Below are 21,098 nucleotides of genomic sequence, written 5' to 3'. Positions count from 1 at the left end.
GAGTTACAGAGAAAGAGAATGTGTGTGTGTTTTAAGTTTTATTTATTTACATACAAGGGAAAGTCTTACATGAGACAGAAAGAGTCAAACCAGAGCACTACTCTGGTACATGTGCTGGGGATTGAACCAAGAACCTTGGGCATGAAAGTCTTACCAAGTCACTACTTTGGATATTTGTAATATGCCAGCTCTGCCTGACCTTTCTGACTGTTTATCCTTAACTAAGCAGCTAACTCACTTTTATTTGTAGAGTTAATTCTTCAGGAGACATGGCCCTGTCCTTTAGAAAATGTACTTGTAATATAGTCAGAAGTATAGTTAAAAGGATAGGGCGGTGGTCCGGGAGGTGGCGCAGTGGATAAAGTGCTGGACTCCCAAGCGTGAGGTCCTGAGTTCAAGCCCCAGCAGCACATGTACCAGACTGATATCTGGTTCTTTCTCTCCACCTATCTTTCTCATCAATAAATAAATAAAATCTTTAAAAAAAAAAAAAGGATAGGGCGATTCCCACGAATAAATCAGGTTATATCCAAATAAGGGCAGGGCATGTGATTTCACTCATGAAATCTGGAATAAAAAGGCACAGTTGGCTCAGAAGATGGCTAAGAGAGGTGTGGCATACCTTGTGATGAGAGGTAGAGAAAAGATGGTTCTTGAAACATCATGGCATGTTTTTTTTTCTGGACTTCTCTAGGGTACAGTGCTGACCATAAAGCCTTATGGGATGCTGGTGAAGGTGGGCCACCAAATCCGGGGCCTGGTACATCCCACTCACTTGGCTGACATTCTGCTGAAGAATCCAGAAAAGAAGTACCACATTGGGGATGAGGTCAAGTGCCGGGTGAGCCTCATGAAGGGTATTTTTTGAAATTTGACCAGCTGGGAAGAGAGCATTTGCTACTTAGCAGGTGTGGTGTAGCAGTTTCTGCCGTTGACTTTTTTGTAGTATAACAGAGGTTGTGTAGACCTGTAGCGAGTAAGCTTCACAGTTTGTTGTAGGCTTCATGCCAAGTCCTCCATGAAATCAATAGCCTATACTGAATGGCATTTTTTGCCAGTTGCCATAGTAGGCATTTAACATGCATTATTTCTTTTAATCCTTAAAACATCTTTATAAAGTAACCACTGTTAACTTCTTTGGCAGGTGGGGATTTTAGAGCGAAGGAGCACCATGTTTCTTGCCCAAAGTCACAGTCAGTAAATGGCAGAAGCAATTTTGAGATTCAGCTATATGTGACAGTGATTGATTACGTTTCAGTTTCGAGCAAAATTGGGACTTGAACTGGAAAATCTAGGCAGTATTGGTAAGAGTGTTGTCAGGCACAGAAATAGCCTGAATAGAACTGCCTAAAGTTGGGTAATTTGTGACAAAGAGTTGATTTAAATTTTTTTTTTAATATTTGTTTATTTTCCCTTTTGTTGCCTTCTCTTGTTTTTTATTTTTTGTTGTAGTTGTTGTTATTGATGTCGTCACTGTTAGAAAAGACAGAGAGAAATGGAGAGAGGAGGGGAAGACAGAGATGAGGAGAGAAAGTAGACACCTGCAGACCTGCTTCACCGCCTGTGAAGCGACTCCCCTGCAGGTGGGGAGCCGGGGGCTGGAACCGGGATCCTTACACTGGTCCTTGAGCTTTGCACCACGTGCGCTTAATTTGCTGTGCTACTGCCCAACTCGCAAAGAGTTGATTCTTAAGAGAACCTTATAGTGTATTTAAGATTCAATGTGATTCTATATAGTTTAGCATACGGCCTGTTGTGTGCAGATACTCAGAATGGTAGATTTTTATTATTGAGCCAACAAAGGTATTGGTTACTCATTGGTGCAAAAATTTTACATTAGGTTAAAAATAGAGGAGCTTCTTGGCCTTTAAAGAGACGATCTGAGCGGTAAGAGATGGTGTGAACCTCTCAGGCTTAGTTTTTATGATTCATGTGGGAGACTTTTTTTTTTTTTCTGATTCTGGCAAAATTATTTACTCAACATTCATTAATTTTTTAAAAATTTATCCCTTTATTGGGGAATTAATGTTTTACATTCAACAGTAAATACAGTAGTTTGTACATGCATAACATTCCCCAGTTTCCCATTTAACAATACAAACCCCAAGATGTCATTTATCATCCTTCATGGACCTGTGTTCTCCCCACCCACCCACCCCAGAGTCTTTTACTTTGGTGAGATATGCCAATTCCATTTCAGGTTCTACTTGTGTTTTCTTTTCTGATCTTGTTTTTCAATTTCTGCCTGAGAGTGAGATCATCCCATATTCATCCTTCTGTTTCTAACTTATTTCACTCAACATGATTTTTTCAAGGTCCATCCAAGATCGGCTGAAAATGGTGACGTCACCATTTTTTACAGCTGAGTAGTATTCCATTGTGTATATATACCACAACCTGCTCAGCCACTCATCTTTTGTTGGGCACCTGGGTTGCTTCCAGTTTTTGGCTATTACAAACTGTGCTGCTAAGAACATATGTGTACACAGATCTTTTTGGATGGCTGTGTTGGGTTCCTTAGGATATAACCCCAGGAGAGGAATTGCAGGGTCATAGGGTAGGTCCATTTCTAGCCTTCTGAGAGTTCTCCAGACTGTTCTCCACAGAGGTGGACCAATTTAAATTCCCATCAGCAGTGCAGGAGGGTTCCTTTGACCCCACACCCTCTCAGCATTTGCTGCTGTTACCTTTTCTGATGTATGACATTCTCACAGGAGTGAAGTGATATCTCATTGTTGTCTTGATTTGCATTTCTCTGACAATTAGAGACTTGGAGCATTTTTTCATGTGTTTCTCGGCCTTTTGGATCTCTTCTGTAGTGAATATTCTGTCCAAGTCCTCCCCCCATTTTTGGATGGGGTTATTTGTTGTCTTGTTGTTGAGTCTGGCAACCTCTTTAGATATGTTGGTTATTAAACTCTTATCTTATGTATGGCATGTAAAGATCTTCTCCCATTCTGTGAGGGGTCTCTTGGTTTGGGTAGTGGTTTCTTTTGCTGTGAAGAAGCTTTTACTTTGATGTAGTCCCATAGGTTTATACTTGCCTTAGTCCTCTTTGTAATTGGATTCATTTCATTGAAAATGTCTTTAAAATTTATGCAAAAAAGAGTTCTGCCAATATTTTCTTCTAAGTATCTGATAGTTTGTGGTCCAACATCCAAGTCCTTGATCCACTTGGAATTTACTTTTGTATTTGGTGAAATACAGTGATTCAGTTTCATTCTTCTGCATGTTTCAACCCATTGTTTCCAACACCATTTGTTGAAGAGACTCTGCTTTCCCCATTTAGTAGTCTGGGCACCTTTGTCAAAGATAGATGTCCATAGGTGTGGGGCCTCATTTCTGGGCTCTCAATTCTAATCCACTGGTCAGTGTGTGTGTTCATGTTCCAGTACCAAGCAGTTTTGATGACAATGGCCCTATAATACAGTTTGAAATCTGGGAGTGTGATGCCTCCGGTTCTGTTCTTTTTTCTCAAGATTGTTTTGGCAATTCTAGGTCTTTTCTGGTTCCAGATAAATATTTGTAGCATTTTTTCTATTCTCCTAAAAAATGTACTTGGGATCTTGATGGGGATAGCATTAAATTTGTAGATGGCTCTGGGTAATATATTCATTTTGATGATGTTAATTCTTCCAACCCATGAACATGGAATATCTTTCCACTTCTTTGTGTCTTTTTCAATTTCTTTGAGTAGTGACTCATAATTTTCAGTATACAAGTCTTTCACTTCTTTGGTTAGGTTTACTCCTATTTTATTGTTTCTGTTGCTATAGAAAAAGGAACTGATTTCTGGATTTCAATTTCTTCTAACTTAGTGTTTGCATAGAGGAATGCCACTGACTTTTGAATGTTAATTTTATAGCCTGACACCTTACTGTATTGCCTAATGATTTCCAAAAGCTTCTTGCTGGATTCCTTAGGTTTTTCTGTGTATACTATCATGTCATCTGCAAATAAGGAGAGTTTGACTTCTTCTCTTCCAATCTGTATGCCTTTAATTCCTTGCTCCTGCCTGATTGCTATGGCAAGAACTTCCAACACTATGTTGAATAGTAATGGTGATAGTGGGCAGCCCTGTCTAGTACCTGATCTGAGTGGAAATGCTTCCAGTTTTTCACCATTGAGTATGATGTTGGCTGTAGGTTTGCTATATATAGATTCCACTATCTTCAGGAATTTTCCATCTATTCCCATTTTTTGTAGTGTTTTGATCATAAAGGGATGTTGTATTTTGTCAAAGGCTTTCTCTGCATCTATTGATATGACCATGTGGTTTTTGGACTTGCTTTTGTTGATGTGGTGGATCACATTGATTGATTTACGTATATTAAACCAACCTTGCATGCCTGGGATAAACCCCACTTGGTCATGATGAACAATCTTTTTAATATACTGCTGTATCCAGTTGGCTAGAATTTTGTTCAGTATTTTCGCATCTATGTTCATCAGAGATATTGGTCTGTAGTTTTCTTTTTTGGTTGTGTCCCTGTCTGCTTTTGGTATCAGAGTGATGTTGACTTCATAGAAGCTGGCAGGAGTATTCTAGTGTCTTCAATCTTCTGGAAGACTTTTAAAAGTAGAGGTATTAGTTCTTCTTGGAAGGTTTTGTAGAATTCATTTGTAAAACCATCTGGTCCAGGACTTTTATTTTTGGGGAGATTTTTGATAACTGTTTCAATTTCATTAGCTGTGATGGGCCTGTTCATGTTATCCACTTCCTCTTTACTTAGTTTTGGAAGTTGGTAGGTATCTAGGAAATTGTCCATTTCTTCCAGGTTCTCTAGCTTGGTGGCATATAGTTGTTCATAGAAGCCTTGCATGATATGTTGAATTTCTGCAGTGTCTGTTGTGATTTCTCCTCTTTCATTTAGTATCTGATTTATTTGGGTCTACTCCCTTTTTTGTTTTGTGAGTCTGGCTAAAGGTTTGTCAATTTTGTTCACTCTTTCGAAGACCCAATACTTTCATTGATCTTTTGTATGGTTTTCTTATTCTCAATGTTATTTATTTCTGCCCTAACTTTAGTGATTTCTGTCCTTCTGGTTGTTTTAGGATTCCTTTGTTCTTCTTCTTCTAGGTCTTTAAGATGTGCAATCAGGGTGTTTATTTGTGCCTTTTCTTGTTTCCTAATGTGTGCTTGTATAGCTATGAACTTCCCTCTTAGCACTGCTTTAGTTGTGTCCCAAATATTTTGATAGCTTGTATCTTCATTTTCATTGAACTCTCAAAACATTTTGATTTCTTCCTTGATTTCCTCTTTGACCCAGAAGTTGTTAAGAAGTGCACTGTTGAGCTTCCACATTTTGGGACTGTTACTAATCTTTTGTTGATTGTTAAGTGTTAGTTTAGTTCCACTGTGGTCTGAGAAGATGCTTGGGATGATTTCAATGCTCTTGAATTGGCTGATGCTGTCTTTGTGGCCTAACATATGGTCTATCCTTGAGAATGACCCATGTGGATTTGAGTAAAATGTGTATTCCAGTTTCTTGGGATGAATGACTCTGAAAATATCCAACAGTTCTAGTTTATCTATCTCTTCATTTAGCTCCCTTATGTCTTTATTGATTTTCTGCCTGGATGATCTGTCAAGTTGAGAGAGTGGGGTGTTGAAGTCCCTTACTATGACTGTGTTACTGTTAATATATTGCTGTAGCTCTTTCAGTAGAAGTTTGATGTATTTATATGGCTTCTCATTGGGTGCATAGATGTTAATAATTGTTAAGTCCTCTTGATTGACTGAGCCTCTGAGCATTAAGTAGTGTCCATTCCTATCTTTTTTAATTTTATCTATTTTAAAGTCTATCATGTCAGATATGAGAATATCTGTTCCTGCCCTTTTTTGTGGGCCTTTGTCTTGAATGATAGTTTTCCATCCTTTCACTTTAAGTCTGTGTTTGTCTTATTGAGTTAGGTGGGTTTCCTGTAGACAGCATATTGTTGGATTTTATTTTCTGATCCATCTTCCTACTCTGTGTGTTTTAATAGGTGAATTCAGGTCATTGACATTTATTGATATCAAAGACTGAAGATATTTTAATGCCATTGTTGTAGAGTTTTAGAGTGTTCTGATATATGTCCTATTTATGATGGTCTGACTGTTTATAGAAGACCTTTCAGAACTTCTTTCAGGGCAGGCTTGGTGATAGTTGATTCCTTCAACTATTGCTTGTCTGAGAAGGTTTTGATGCCTCCATCTAGTCTGAATGACAGTCTAGCAGGATATAGTATTCTTGGTTGAAAGCCTTTCTCATTGAGCACTTGATAGATATCTTGCCATTCTCTTCTGGCCTGTAGTGTTTGTGTGGCAAAGTCTGCTGCTAATCTTATGGGATTTCATATGTAGATGATTCTTTGTTTTTCTCTTGCAGCCTTCAGGATCCTTTATTTATCCTTATTCCTTTCCATTCTAAATATGATGTGTCTTGGTGTCTTTAAGTCTGGGTTCATTCTGTTTGGGACCCCCTGGGCTTCTTGAATCTTTATGTCTTTGATGTTGTCTAGACTAGAGAAGTTTTCAGCTATTGTGGCCTGAAAAATGCTTTCTTCCTCTCCCTCTCTCTCTTCCTCTGGTAAGCCAATAATGTGTATATTGTTTCTTTTGAAGTCATCCCATAGGTCTCTGTTGTTGTTTTCAGCATCTCTTAATCTCTTTTTGAGATCTCTTACTTCTTTTTTAGTTGTCTCTAATTCATCCTCGATTTTGCTAATTCTGTCTTCAGCCTCATTGATTCTATTCTCTCTGCCCTCTCCTGTTTTATGGAGTTCAAGTATTTTGTTTCCCTGTTTGAGTCTCATTTGTTGTTTCTGTATTTCTGATTACAATTCTTTCAAACTCTTTACTAACTCCTGTGATTATTTCCTTAGCTAATGTTTGGATGTTGAACTCGTTATTTTGTGCTTCACCCTTTGGGTGGCTTTTAGCTAGACTGTTGTCCTGGTTAGTTTCTCCAATATTTCTTCTTGTTGGTTTACCCATTTTATATATTATGTTATGAGTTCCCTCTCTTAGTACTTTTCAAATTACTGATCACTATTTCCTGGATTGACTTGTGTGTAAGTAAGGTAATTAAAGGGTTCACAGTGGTGGAAGTTAACAGTTGTTTCAATAGTATTTTAATCCCTGAGTTGGAGCTCAGTGATTTAAAAGCCTCTTTTTTTTTTTTTTTCTTCTCTGTAGGCTATGGGAGCCTGAGGGCTTCTAAAGTATAAGTAGGCTTCTTAGCTTAATCACTGACTCCTGACCAAGAGATAAGGCAGGGTGTGGCAGAGATAGTCCAGTGGTTATTCAAATTGACTTTCACAGCCCCATAGCTATGCCACTGAGGTATAGGTCTTCTCCTGAATTTCCTTGTTAGATCTCTGTCCCCTTGTGTCCCTTGCTGTCGCTGCTCCAGATTCTGAGGGCAGTAGCAATGGAGACTCAGAGTTGCATTTGGTGAGTCTCTGGGGAGTCCTCTCCTCCCTTCAGCTGTCCCCTTGTGGAGCAGACTGGATGTGGTGTCTCAACTGATACACTGCTGGACTGTTAGCAGTCACTTATGTCTCCTTATGCTCCTCTCTCCTCTCTGTCACCAGCCACACGTGTTTGTACTCACTGGTGATTTACTGGGTTCCTGTGGTCATTCTAGTCCTGTCTTGTTTCGGTCCCGGGTGGTCTCCTTTGGTATTCCTAGTTGATCCGGGAGAGGATAGGAGAGGAGAGGAGAGAAAGCGATCTGCTGCTCGTAGCTCCGCCTCCAGAAGTGGACTCTCCCATGTGGGAGACTTTTAGGGTGGTGATTGGTTCAGTTATTCCTGTGGAGACAAGTGATTTGGGAGCGAGTTAAGGCAGTGACATAGCCCATCAGAGTGAAGTGGGTTGAGTGCTGCCACCGGGCTGGAGGGATGATACTTTGTTTCAGTTTATGGTAGGAAGTCCACTTGAAATCAGCATTACTGCTCACAAGCTTGTTTACCCAGCAGGCAACAGAGAGCATCTGTAGCCTATTGTATTCTCAGCCTAAGCAGGAAAGAGAAAGCAGGTCCTTAGGGACTGGTTTTGGGATCCAGAGTTTTGCAGAGGCCAGCTCAGGAGCTCTCTTAGCACCAGGTTATTTATTGACACCTAATATTCTCTCCCTAGGTTTTGCTTTGTGATCCCGAAGCCAGGAAGTTGTCCCTGACCCTGAAGAAAACCCTTGTTGAGTCCCAACTACCTCTCATTACCAGCTATGCCAACGCCAAACCGGGTCTTCAGACGCATGGCTTCATTCTCAGGGTCAAGGACTATGGCTGCATTGTGAAGTTCTATGATGGTGTGCAGGGACTGGTGCCCAAGCATGAGCTCAGTGCTGAGTATGTCCCTGACCCAGAAAAGGTCTTCTACGTTGGCCAGGTAACCCTTTTCCCTGGACAGGTCCCTCCCCTTTCTGACCCCATGAATACAAATTTGAACAAATAGTTGATGGTTTCCACTTTAAGGAAAGAGAGAGAGAGACTTTGGGAAAGTGAACCTGAGCCAGCTAAGTAGAGGAGATGGGGAGCAGAGTAGAGATATTCCTCAGGGAAATTAGTCCACCCCATCAGAAATTATTCTAAGGCCACTGTCACCACAAGGGGGCAGTGCTATCATACTAGCGATTCTCTGTTGAGAAAAGGTAATTTTCTAAAACTTGTCACAAAAAGAACTTACTCATGCCTTCCTTTCACCGCCCCCCTCCCAAGCTAGTGATCTGGCTGGGGGGGTGGGGGGGGCAAGGGACGACTGCACTTCTCAGGATATTTCTTTTCACTACTATTTCAAGTCTGACGCAGGGTTTTGGTGGCTCCCTGAATCCCCTGCAGAGCCTGTGGAGGCCACCTGACTCCCGGGCCTGCCAGGGTTGCTCAGAGGAGGTAACTAGTGGTTTCTCACCAGGTGGTCAAGGTTGCAGTGCTCAACTGTGAGCCAGCCAAAGAGAGGATGCTCTTATCCATCAAGCTGTTAAGTGACCCAAACAAAGAGAAGGTTGGACAAAAGCAGAAGAAAAAAGGAGCCATTAATGTTGGGCAGGTACCTGCATCTCTCCAGTCAAATTCTTTAAGTTCATGCAAAGAACAGGGTGCCCCAACATAACAGATCCTGGGACTCGTGGAGGGAAAAGGTTAAAGGAAGCCAGAACAGTTGGGGGTCTAGAGGAAGTTGAGGTTTTCTTTTTTCTTTAAAATTAAAAAAAAAAATTTTTTTATCATCTTTATTGGATAGAGACAGCCAGAAATTGAGAGGGAAGGTGGGGAGAGAGAGAGAGAGAGGGAGTCAGGCGGTAGTGCAGCAGGTTAAGCACAGGTGGCACAAAGCTCATGGACCAGCTTAAGGATTCTGGTTTGAGCCCCCAGTTCCCCACCTGCAGGGAAGTCATCTCACAGGCAGTGAAGCAGGTCTGCAGGTGTCTTATCTTTCTCTCCCCATTTCTGTCTCCCCTCCTCTTTCCATTTCTCTCTGTCCTATCCAACAACATCAGTAATAACTACAACAATAAAACAAGGGCAACAAAAAGGAAGGAAGAAATATTAAAAAGATATACATACATTTAAAAAAGAAAGAGGGAGAGACACCTTCAGCCCTACTTCACCACTTGTGAAGCTTTCCCCTGCAGGTGGGGGACTAGGGGCTTGAAACCAGGTCCTTGCACACTGTAACATGCACGCTCAACCTGGTGCGTCACCGCCCGGCCCCTAAAAGTTGAGGTTTTCAGACATTCTTCCAGTGCCTTAGCAAGTGGAAACTGTCCAGGAGAGCAGACTCTGTCATGGTATAACTTTCAGCAGCTTGCGTCTGTCCCCTTTCTGGTCCTTAGGGCCAGCCCGGCACTCTCTTTGCTCTGGGTGGTGGGAGAGGAATGAGCACACACCCACCCATGTCTTCGAGTGGCTGGAGGTCTGCATGTATTCTAGGTCTCTGGGGTGGACGTGGTATGGCCAGTGGGGGTGACTGTGTGAAGAAAGCTGCTTCTCTGATCTTGGTCTCTTGGTGCTCCCTGGTGTTGGGATTTGATGCTTGGAATCTTCTTTCCTACATGGAGTGACTTTTAGTTCCAGACAATTGCTATATTTTTGTCTTTCTCTCCCCTGGGTAGTTTGTAGATGTGAAGGTTTTAAAGAAGACCAAAGATGGACTGGAAGTGGCTGTCCTGCCCCACAATGTCCCTGCTTTCCTCCCCACGCCTCATCTATCGGACCATGTTCCCAACGGCCCACTGTTACACCACTGGCTCCAGGAAGGTGACATCCTTCACAAGGTCCTGTGTCTGAGTCACAGCGACGGTCGTCCTGTATCCTTTGCTGCATTTCTGGGGAGCTTCGGCAGGTGGTGTTCTTGAGAGGGAGGTGTGTCCTGTGACCAGAAACTCAGGGTCAGAGTCTGCTTTTCATTGGAAACTTCATGGGACAAAACTGGCTGCCTGACTTCAGAAGATCCATATAACCCAACCGGTCAATAAGCCTGCAGTTTCCCTCTACTCCCTGGTGGGAGGAAAGGGCAGGCAGGATTCAAGTGCCAGCAGACACAGTAGACAGACGGAGTGGGGCTCCAGGATCTTAAGGAGGACTTGACTTAAGTGTGACTTGCCAGACCCTGCAGGACATTCCCAAAGCACATTGAACCCTCTTGTGGTTTTCGGTGCTTGTCTTTTGAACTGAAATAAGGTAGCAGCTCTCCTCTGTTCTTCCCTCTCTCGCCTTCCCACCACCCTCTCCCATAGGGATATGGGGCCCGTCATATCCTGCTTGGCCTTGGCATGGGTGCTTTAAAGGAAAGCTTTGTCCCTTTGCAAAACATTCTCCTAACAAAGCTAGGCAGAGCAGTTGAGGCTCGGCTTAATGGTTAGTGTGCAGATGGGGACAGTGGAAGATAGTGTATGGCCCCGCCAGCTGCCAAACCACAGATGTATTTGCTCTCTGGCTCCCTTCAGTAAGAGGCAGGTGAGCTGATAAGATAAAGAGTCCTTAAAGGAAAGGACTGCAGTATGCAGTGGAATCACCTGCAGGGCTGTTCAAGCCCAGGTTGCTGGGCCACACCTCAGAGTTTCTACTGGGTCTGGAGTGGTAGTAAGAATTTGTATTTCTAGCACATTACAGGCAAGGCAGACTCTTCTGAGATTATAATGTCACTGGAGTAGCAGAGGATGTAGGGTGGAAAAAGGAGCTAGAAGGGATGGTCATTTTCTCTAGTCTCTCGAGCATTCCTTGATGAGGTGCCTCTAGCTCCTTTGCAGGAAGCCAGCTTTGGTCTCTACGGTAGAAGGTGGCCAGGATCCCAAGAGTTTCTCAGAAATCCAACCTGGAATGGTGCTCATTGGTTTTGTGAAGAGCATCAAGGACTATGGGGTGTTCGTCCAGTTCCCCTCAGGTCTTAGTGGACTGGCTCCCAAAGCTGTAAGTTCAATCCCAGACACAGATAACCTAAGGGCCATGGAACCTGAGGGTGAGGAGGGACAGGATAGGATGCTTCACCGCTGAAAATATTATCAGAATGTGACATAAAGGCATCTGATTTTTGGGGGGAGTTGGGTGGTAGGTAGGGCTGAAACACAAGCCATCCTGCAGTGACCCAGCCATGTGGCCCTGTTTGTAACTCTGTAGCATTTGCAGGTGCTGATGGCCCACAAGACTGTCTTTATTCTTCTGAGCATGTTAGGACATAGACATTGATTTTCCTAAGCTACTGAATACAAATTTTGCACCCTCATTTCCATGCCGACATATTATTATTATTATTAACCCCCATCCCCTCCACATTTTTATGTAAACATTTTTTTATGGAAAAGATCATCATGGTCCCTTAGGCCTGCTGAGTCATCTACGGCCCAGACTGGACAGGGTAGGAGTCTTAGCGAAGTCCACATAAGATGGCAGTGGGCAAATGACTTTGAGCTTGCTCCTGGCACAGTGAATTTGTAAATAATTCTCCCCTTTCTTAAGTCTGTCTCCTGGGTACATTGTCTGGCCAATTTGCATTTGTGTTCCCTTCCAAAAAAGTTTATAATGGGAGAGTGGGGAGAACTTCAGAAACCTGCATAGGGAGAGATGCAGTTTGCCTTTGGATGATAGACTTGACAGCCCAGGTGCCCCTCTGGTTTGTAATGTGTGCTGGACAGCCAGGAATGTCCCTCTTTTTCTGGAAGAGGGAGTAAAACAGTGCAAAGAGAAGAATGGGTCTTTACTTTCATCTCCTACCCTATTCTGGGGGCATTAAGTGAGTTGTCTGAATGGAAATCTCTTTTCCTTTTCCTTTCAGATTATGAGTGACAAGTTCGTGACTTTCACAAGGGACCACTTTGTTGAGGGACAAACTGTGGTTGCCAAGGTGACCAATGTGGATGAGGAGAAGCAACGCATGCTGCTGTCACTGCGACTGTCAGACTGTACTCTGGGCAACCGGGCTACCACCAGCCTCCTCCTCCTCAGCCAATGCCTGGAGGAGCTGCAGGGCGTGCGCAGCCTCATGGGCAACCGAGGTGGGGCAGCAGGGCAGAGGAGGGTCAGGTGCAGTGTGCCTTGCCAGTTAGGCCTGTCTGTTTTGATGAGTTGTCGGGCTTCCCAGATCTGAAAGAAAAGTTTTTAATGGGAGTGTGTCTACATAAGCTACACAAATCTTTTTTTTTTTTTTTGCCTTTTTATTTTTTTTATTTATTTATTTTTTAAATAATTTATTTCTTTATTGGGGAATTAATGTTTTACATTCAACAGTAAATACAATAGTTTGTACATGCATAACATTCCCCAGATTCCCATTTAACAATACAACCCCCACTATGTCATTCATCATCTTTCATGGACCTGTATTCTCCCCAGAGTCTTTTACTTTGGTGTAATACTCCAATTCCATTTCAGGTCCGACTTGTGTTTTCTTTTCTAATCTTGTTTTTCAACTTCAGCCTGAGAGTGAGATCATCCCATAGTCATCCTTCTGTTTCTGACTTATTTCACTCAACATGATTTTTTCAAGGTCCATCCAAGACCGGCTGAAAACGGTGAAGTCACCATTTTTTACAGCTGAGTAGTATTCCATTGGCTACACAAATCTTTAAGCCTGCGGCACAACAAATGTTTATAAAGTGAATACCCCTGTACCACCCAGACTCAGGAAAATCAAATACTAGCATCCCAGAAGTCCCCTCCCAATCCAAAATTAATTATTTTTCCTTAGTTCTGTGGCATTTGGTTTGCATTGTGACCTCAACTACCTCTTCACTTTTGCTCCTTTGTTCAATAAACATATAGTGGCTCTGTTAGAATACAATATTCAGACCCTCTTAGGCTTTGAGTCATTGTGTGGAATTGTTGGAAACTAGTGAGGTTTGGGAAGAACAGATTGGAGGACAGATTTCAGACAGAGAATGAAGATTCAAAAACCAAAGGAAGGCTTATTATGTGTTGGTGTTTATTGGCTACGTGCATGAATTGTGACCAGGTAGCATTAGTTAAGGGGAATGGGTTTTTCAGCTTGTGATAGGACTTTTCATGAATATTGTACTTTTTAAAAAAATCTAAATGTGATTTTTAAAAAAAAATTTATTTCTTTATTGGGGAATTAATGTTTTACATTCAACAGTAAATACAATAGTTTGTACATGCATAACATTCCCCAGTTTCCCATTTAAAAATACAACCCCCACTATGTCATTTATCTAAATGTGATTTTACCTTTAATGCTAGTTCCAAAAACTACTGTCTCTTCAGTTCTGGCAGTGTATTTTAAAGGAAAAGTAAGGTGAGTGTTCTTTCCTCTTACTGACCCATTCCATATGGTCTCTGGCAGAATCTGTGTTGATCCAGACACTGGCTGAAATGACAGCAGGGATGGTCCTTGACCTGGAGGTGCAAGAGGTGATGGAAGATGGCTCTGTGTTGTTCAGTGAAGGCCCAGTGCCTGGCCTGGTCCTGAAAGCCAGCAAGTATCATCGGGCAGGTGAGTGCTTCTGTCTCGCTCATTGTGATTGGTGGAAAACACCTTCTGCCCGACCCCCTTCTGGCTGTAGAATTTCCAAAGGCCTAAGGTAGATGTGCTGATTTAGTGGATAATTTTTGATATTCTTATCTAACGTGATTTTAAACAAAGACAACTGGCAACAACATAATAATGTAAGGAAGGCTCACATATTAATATTGTTACAATTGTGCTCATCTAGATTTTTTACATGGGGATGTATAATCAAGGCATGTCTTGAACTTGGCACTGTAGCTTCCCTAGCTCATCTGGACCCAGAACATGTGTCCTTTTGTGGGGACAGAGAGGAGGAGGCTCAAGACTTGAAGCAGACTCTCTTCTTTGATCCTCCTATAGGAGAGCGCTCACACTCTGTTTGCTTTGTACTGTAGGGCAAGAGCTGGAACCCAGACAGAAAAAGAAGGCTGTGATCTTAAATGTTGACATGCTGAAGTTGGAAGTGCATGTTTCCCTTTGCCAAAATCTGGTGAACCGTAAATCTAAAAAGGTAGGTTTATTTGCATCCCAGACCCCCTCAACGCCATTCCGTTCTGATGTAAAACCATAGATGAATCAGCTGTGTGCCTGGCTATGTTTGGAGCACTTCTCACCTTGCTGCGCTCGCTAATAACACTGGCTCTCTCTCCACTTTGGATGATGGATTGTACAGTCACCCGTGTGTAGGTGTTGGAAATTACATCATGAACAAAAGAAAACACATCACTGGGTAGCCCTGACCTCTATTTCCTGTGCACTTCGTGTGGCGGGAGAATGAATTTGAGGGAAATCTCAAAATCAGACGTACTTTCTCTAGATGATGTTTATATCTGGGCATCATCTAAAATGTTATGCAAGTGCCCAGTCATCTAGAGTATAGCACAGAGGACTGTATTTATATAATCTTCAGTTTTAAATCTTTACGAGAGACAAGTGGGCTGGGAGTTAGCACAGTTGATGAAGCCTTGAACTCAAGTATGAGGTCCTGAGTTTAGTCCTAGGCATCGTGTGTGCCACAGTGATACTCTGGTCTTTTCTGTCTCCTCTTTCTCTCATTGATAAGTAAGTAAGTAAATCTTTAAAAATCATAAGACGTGGTCCGGGATGCGGCGCACTGATAAAGCTTTGGACTCTGAAGCATGAAGTCCCGAGTTCGATCCCCGGCAGCACATGTGCCAGAGTGATGTCTGGTTCTTTCTCCTCCTATCTTTCTCATAAATAAAAAATATTTTTTAAAAAAATCATAAGATAAGGGAAAATAGAAAACAATCCTGGGCACTCTGTTAAGGCTACTGTATTGCCTTGCACACAGCCCAGGTTTGAGCTCTGGCACCATTGGAAGGTGCTAAGGCACTGAAGGAAGCTGGAATGCTGTGCTGTGATGTCTCTCAAGGAAAGTGGCCCAGAGCCGTGAAGTCATGCATGTGTGAGGTTTTGGTGCTTCCAGAGAGAAAAGGGGTTGGGGGTTGGGGGGAGAGGAAAAAGAAGATAAACAAATGAAGAGAGGAAGGAAAACAGTACTAACCCTTCACTAACTTTTTATAGCAGGTTGCTGTTCTGTTTTGTCACTCAATTATGGCTGGCGCATTTTAGAGTATGAGCACAGTTTGGACATGGGTAAAGACAGCCAGGTGTCTTGCACATAATAAGCTGTCAGTAATATTCAGTAACAACTGAAAGAGTGAATAAATTCGGTGGAGAGCAACAGGCCTAGGCGAATCTTAAAGCTGGAGAGTCCTTAAGAGGTCACCTGACTATGTAGTAGAGTCACCTGAATAACTCTCATTTCTGATTTCAGTAGTTCTAGGGTGGGGCTTAGGAATCTGATTTCAAAAGAAAAGCTAGCCTCAGTTAACTGGTGCCTTGAAGTTAAGTCACCTCAGTGAACAGAAGCGGGAAGAGAGTAAAGCTATTTTGTTACAACTGGGTCTTGGATCCCTTCATCTTCAGAGAGCTGCTTCTCTCTCATCCCACAAAAGTTGTGTTCCTAAGAAAGGTCTTCTCTTCTTTCCAGCTGAAAAAGGGCAGTGAACACAAAGCGATCGTGCAGCACTTGGAAGAGTCCTTTGCCATTGCCTCCTTAGTAGAGACTGGCCAACTGGTAGCGTTCTCCCTGACCTCTCACCTCAATGACACCTTCCACTTTGACTCAGAGAAGTTGCAGGTTGGACAGGGTGTCTCTCTCACCATCAAGACCACAGACCCAGGAGTGACGGGTCTTCTTTTGGCTGTCGAGGGCTCTGCGGCTAAGAGGACCATGAGACAAACCCGGAAGGACTCTGAGACAGTTGATGAGGACGAGGAAGTGGATCAAGCTCTGGTTGTGGGTTCTATAAAGAAGCACACCCTGTCCATCGGGGATACTGTCACGGGGAATGTCAAGTCCATTAAGCCCACGCATGTGGTCGTGACCCTGGAGGATGGCATCATTGGCTGCATCCATGCCTCCCAGATTCTAGATGATGTTCCCATGGGCACCTCTCCGACTGCCACATTGAAAGTTGGAAAGACAGTCACTGCCCGAGTGATTGGAGGAAGAGACGTGAAGACATACAAGTATGGAAGCTTTGGGGGCTGGCTTTGGGGAGATGACTCTAATTGTGGGAGGAGGAATGGGAATATAGGCAAAACTGTCTACATGGGTCAGAATCTCTATTAGTTAACAGAAATGTTCACCAAAGAACCCTTTTATATGACTTCTTTTTAAGTGCATATGTGAATAGCTAAACTGATGGGTTTAGTCATAACTCAGTTTGAGTTTTTGATTTGCCATTTAAAATTACTTGACCGTGAACTAAGTAGTTACTTGATTATGAGTTTTGTTTTCCTATCTGGTATAGGGAGAGGAATAGTAGTGGCTGCTTCATAGGGTTGATACGGAGATTGGAAGAGAGAATGTCTAGTATGGAGATGTGCACAGTACCTTGCCTGACACACGGGCATTGCTCAGTATTGTGTACTTTAATTATATTTGTTGACTTTAAGTCTAGTTACCATAGGTTTCTGTAGCAGAAATTCTTCAGTAAGAAAAGCAAAAGAACTCAAAGTCTGGCCACAGATGATAAGACAATTACAAGATTAGATGAGCCAGGTCCTTAACTTTTGTTGCCAGTGGTGAGGGTGGAAACTCAGCCAGCACATCCCTGATGGGTGGTGAGGAGAGGCAGATGGGTTTTCAGGCTTGGTTTGGTAGGCACTTGAGAGAGTCTGGTCTCTCTAGATTCTGGTATAAAGAAGAATAGCATAATTGATCTGGCCTTATTTGTTTCTTTAGGTTCCTCCCAATAAGTCACCCCAGATTTATTCGAACCATCCCGGAGCTGAGTGTGCGGCCAAGGTGAGGAGAGCTCTAGTAACTCTGTCTCAGAAAAGCCAGTGGAGACCAGGTGGTGGTGTACCTGGTTGAGAGCACATGTGACAATGTGCAAGGGCCCGGGATCAGGCCCCCCCACCCCCCGTCCCCACCTGCAGGAGCAAAGCTTTGTGAGTAGTGAAGCAATGTTGCACTGTGTTTCTCTGTCTTTCCCTCTCTGTCACCCTCTTTCCTCTAGATTTCTGGCTGTCTCTATATAATAAATAAAATAAAGGTAATAAAAAAAGATTAAAAAACAAAACACCTCATTCTAGAAAAGCCAGTGGAGGGGCTGAGTGGTGGTGCACCTGGTTGAGTGCACATGTTACAATGCAGAAGGACCCAGGTTCAAGCCCCCGGTCCTCACCTGTAGGAGGAAAGCTTCGCAAGTGGTAAAGCAGTGCTGCAGGTGTCTCTCTGACTCTCTTCCTCTCTGTCATCTCCTTTCCTCTCAATTTTTGGCTGTCTCTATCAGATAAATGATTAAAGAAAAACAGAAAAGCTAGTGGACTTTGAAGTCTGGACCTGAGTGTCACTTGTTCCCACTTGTTTGTGCTCCCCTTCCCTCAATCCCTCTCCTTTCTGGGTTACTCATCTGACTCATTGTCTAGAGCGACTGTATGAGAATCAGTGTTAAAGCTGTATGTAGGGTTTAAGTGTCAATCTACATTTGTTTTAGTTTATTATTACTTTTCTTTTTTTGAGGAACAGGGGCTTTGTATCACATGCATTCAACCAGGTACATTGCTGCCCAGCCCTACTATTTTTTTCTTTCTTTTTCTTTTTCTTTTTACTGGGGGGGGGGGGAATTAATGGTTTGCGGTAGTTAGTACATGTGTAAAATTTCTCAGTTTTCTGCATAAAACTCTAACCCAGCCCCTCCCCCAGGTCCTCCTCTGCCATTAAGTTCCAGGACCTGAAAACCACCCTCCCCCTCCCCCCTGAGTCCTTTACTTGGTGTACAGTATGCAAAATCTAGTCTAACTTCTGCTTTGTGGTTTCCCTTCTATTCTTACTTTTCAGCTTTTGTCTATGAGAGAAATCATCCTATATTCATCTTTCTCTTTCTGACTTATCTCACTTAACATGATTCCTTTAAGACTTTTTTTTTTATTTTTTTTTACCAGAGCACTTCTCAGGTATGGCTTATGGTCATGTGGGGGATTGAAGCTGGGACTTTGGAGCCTCAGACATGAGAGTTTCTTTGCATAGTCATTATGCTATCTACCCCAACCCATATATATATATATATATTGCCTCCAGGGTTATTGCTGGGGCTTGGTGCTTGCACTATGAATCCACTGCTCCTGGAGGCCATTTTTTCCCCTTTTGTTGCCCTTATTGTCTGTTGTTGTTGTTGTTAATATTATTGTTGTCATTGTTGGATAGGACAGAGAGAAATGGAGAGAGGAGGGGAAGACAGAGAGGGGAAGAGAAAGCTAGACACCTGTAGACCTGCTTCACCGCTTATAAAGTGACTCCCCTGCAGGTGGGGAGCTGGGGGCTTGAACCAGGGTCCTTACGCCGGTCCTTGTGCTTTGTGCCACATGTGTTTAACTCTCTGCGCTACTGCCTGGCTCCCATATATATATATATATATATATATATATATATATATATATATATTTTTTTTTTAAATGAAAATAGCACTGCTCTGCTATATTCAGTGCCAGGGATCACAACCAGGGCATCATACATGCAAGGTTAGTGTTCTGCTGTGGTGCTACCCTGCTGACCCATAAGTATCAAAGTAAAGGCTGGTTGAGTTCTATTTGGCTCAAAACAAAACATTTCTGCTCTCAGCCCAGTTTTCTAAAATTCAGTAATTCCCTAAATAAATAGCATGCAGCGAAAAATGGGTCATCCCCCACCCCCAACTAATGATGACTGTCACTGGAAAGTAGGACAAGGATGTAATGGTCTTTTCTCAGCACCTATTTCACTCCTCACCCCATCACTTTGAGAAGAACTAAGAATATTTTTGTAAGGGAGGGTGACAGGGAGATAGATAGCTCACTGCTATGCATGCAACCCAAGTTTGAGCCCCAGCAGTGTAAGAGAGGTGCTGTGACAATGAAGGAATTTTGGTGTTGTGATCTCTCTCTGGCTCTATCTGAATAAAAAAAGATGGCCAAAAACTGGGCTATAAGACTAGGCTATGCTCAGGTAGATTCTGCTGAGAGTTGTCCCATGAGAGATTATGGGTGGATACTGTTTTGTATGGTCATTTCTTGGAAAAGGTCTTGGGAATTTTGATCCATGATCAGAATTTTGATCTTTTTTTTCTTCCTCCATCCAAACAAAACCCTTGGAATTGATAGACCTGGTCAATCAATGACCAGGTGGATGAACCCCTTGGGTCAGCTCCTGTGTCCGTCCAGGTTGTAAGTCATATGTGCCTGAGGGAGGTTATGTGAGGGCCTCCAAAGTATCTTTCAAAGGGGTAGGTTTGACTGACATCCTAAAGAGATGATGCAGAAGTAGGATGTTTCTCAAGCTTTTGTCTGAGCTAAGTAAATATTTCAGGAACACTGAATTCCAGGTGCTAATCAAAATGTTGGGAATGTCAGCTCCTGGAAATGGCATTATAATTTTTTTATTATGGTGGAGGTTAGATAGCATAATGGTTATGCAAACAGACTCTATTTATTTTTATTTTTATTATTTTTTTAAATTTATTTTATTTATTCCCTTTTATTGCCCTTGCTGTTTTTCTATTGTTGTAGTTATTATTGTTGTTGTCGTTGTTGGCTAGGACAGAGAGAAATGGAGAAAGGAGGGCAAGACAGAGAGGAGGAGAGAAAGATAGACACCTGCAGACCTGCTTCACCGCCTGTGAAGCGACTCCCCTGCAGGTGGGGAGCCGGGGTTCGAACCGGGATCCTTATGCCAGTCCTTGTGCTTTGCGCCACCTGCGCTTAACCTGCTGCGCTACAGCCCGACTCCCGCAAACAGACTCTAATGCCTGAGGCTCCAAAGTCCCAGTTTCAATCCCCCGCACCACCATAAGCTAGAGTTGAACAGTGCTCTGGTTAAAAAATTTTAAATATATATATATTAATAGATTTTTTAATGAGTGATAGAGACCAGGGTGCCACTCACTTTTTAAAAAATTAATATTATCTTTATTTATTGGATAGAGATAGTCAGAAACCAAGAGGGAAGGAGGTGGGAGACAGAGAGACACCTGCAACCTTGCTTTACCACTCACAAAGCTGTCCCCCTGCAGGTGGGGATTTGGGGCTCGAACCTGTGTCCTTGCACATTGTAACATGTGCACTCAACCAGGTGTGCCACCACTCGGCCCCCAGCACCACTCAATTCTGGCATGTGATTGTGTCAGGAATTGAAACTGGGACCTCTGGGACATCAGGCATGCAAATTCTTTGTTTTAATGTTGACCTGTCTCCCCAACCCTAAAAGGAGTTTAATAATATCTGCTGTACCCAATCTACATAAAAGTTTGTTGTTATGTCCCGTGAAAAAATTATTTGTAAAAGTTCTGTGCACTGTGAGACAATAATAGCTGAACTATTATGAAGGAAATAAAATAATTTTGCTTCCTACGTTTGTAAAATTTACTATCAGGCCCAGGCAGTGGTGCATCTGGCTAAGTGCTCACACCACAGTGTGCAAGGGCCCAGGTTCAAGTATCTGGTCCCCACCTGCAGGGGGAAAGCTTCACAAATGTAAAGCAGGGCTGCAGGTGTCTCTGTCTCTCTATCTCCCTCTCCCCTCTCAATTTCTCTCTTTCTCTATCCAATAATAAATAAAAAGATTAAAAAGACAACTATGAAAATA

General features: G+C 42.7%; 1 protein-coding gene across 1 annotated transcript in view; it reads left to right on the top strand.

Annotated features, from left to right (window-relative positions):
- The window catches only part of PDCD11 (programmed cell death 11), a 52,984-nt gene that overhangs the window by 18,204 nt on the left and 13,682 nt on the right, over positions 1–21,098 (top strand). The window contains exons 12-21 of the mRNA XM_060171394.1: positions 695–841; positions 8,126–8,377; positions 8,900–9,034; positions 10,098–10,292; positions 11,224–11,394; positions 12,257–12,476; positions 13,781–13,930; positions 14,341–14,456; positions 15,960–16,501; positions 17,220–17,282. Of these exons, the coding sequence (XP_060027377.1) occupies positions 695–841; positions 8,126–8,377; positions 8,900–9,034; positions 10,098–10,292; positions 11,224–11,394; positions 12,257–12,476; positions 13,781–13,930; positions 14,341–14,456; positions 15,960–16,501; positions 17,220–17,282 (1,991 nt within the window). The remainder of the gene's footprint in view (positions 1–694; positions 842–8,125; positions 8,378–8,899; positions 9,035–10,097; positions 10,293–11,223; positions 11,395–12,256; positions 12,477–13,780; positions 13,931–14,340; positions 14,457–15,959; positions 16,502–17,219; positions 17,283–21,098) is intronic.

Source organism: Erinaceus europaeus, chromosome 14 (genome assembly GCF_950295315.1).
Source record: "Erinaceus europaeus chromosome 14, mEriEur2.1, whole genome shotgun sequence".
NCBI lineage: Eukaryota > Metazoa > Chordata > Mammalia > Eulipotyphla > Erinaceidae > Erinaceus > Erinaceus europaeus.
Note: the sequence above shows the minus strand (reverse complement) of the source record. Positions and strands in the feature narration are given on the sequence as shown.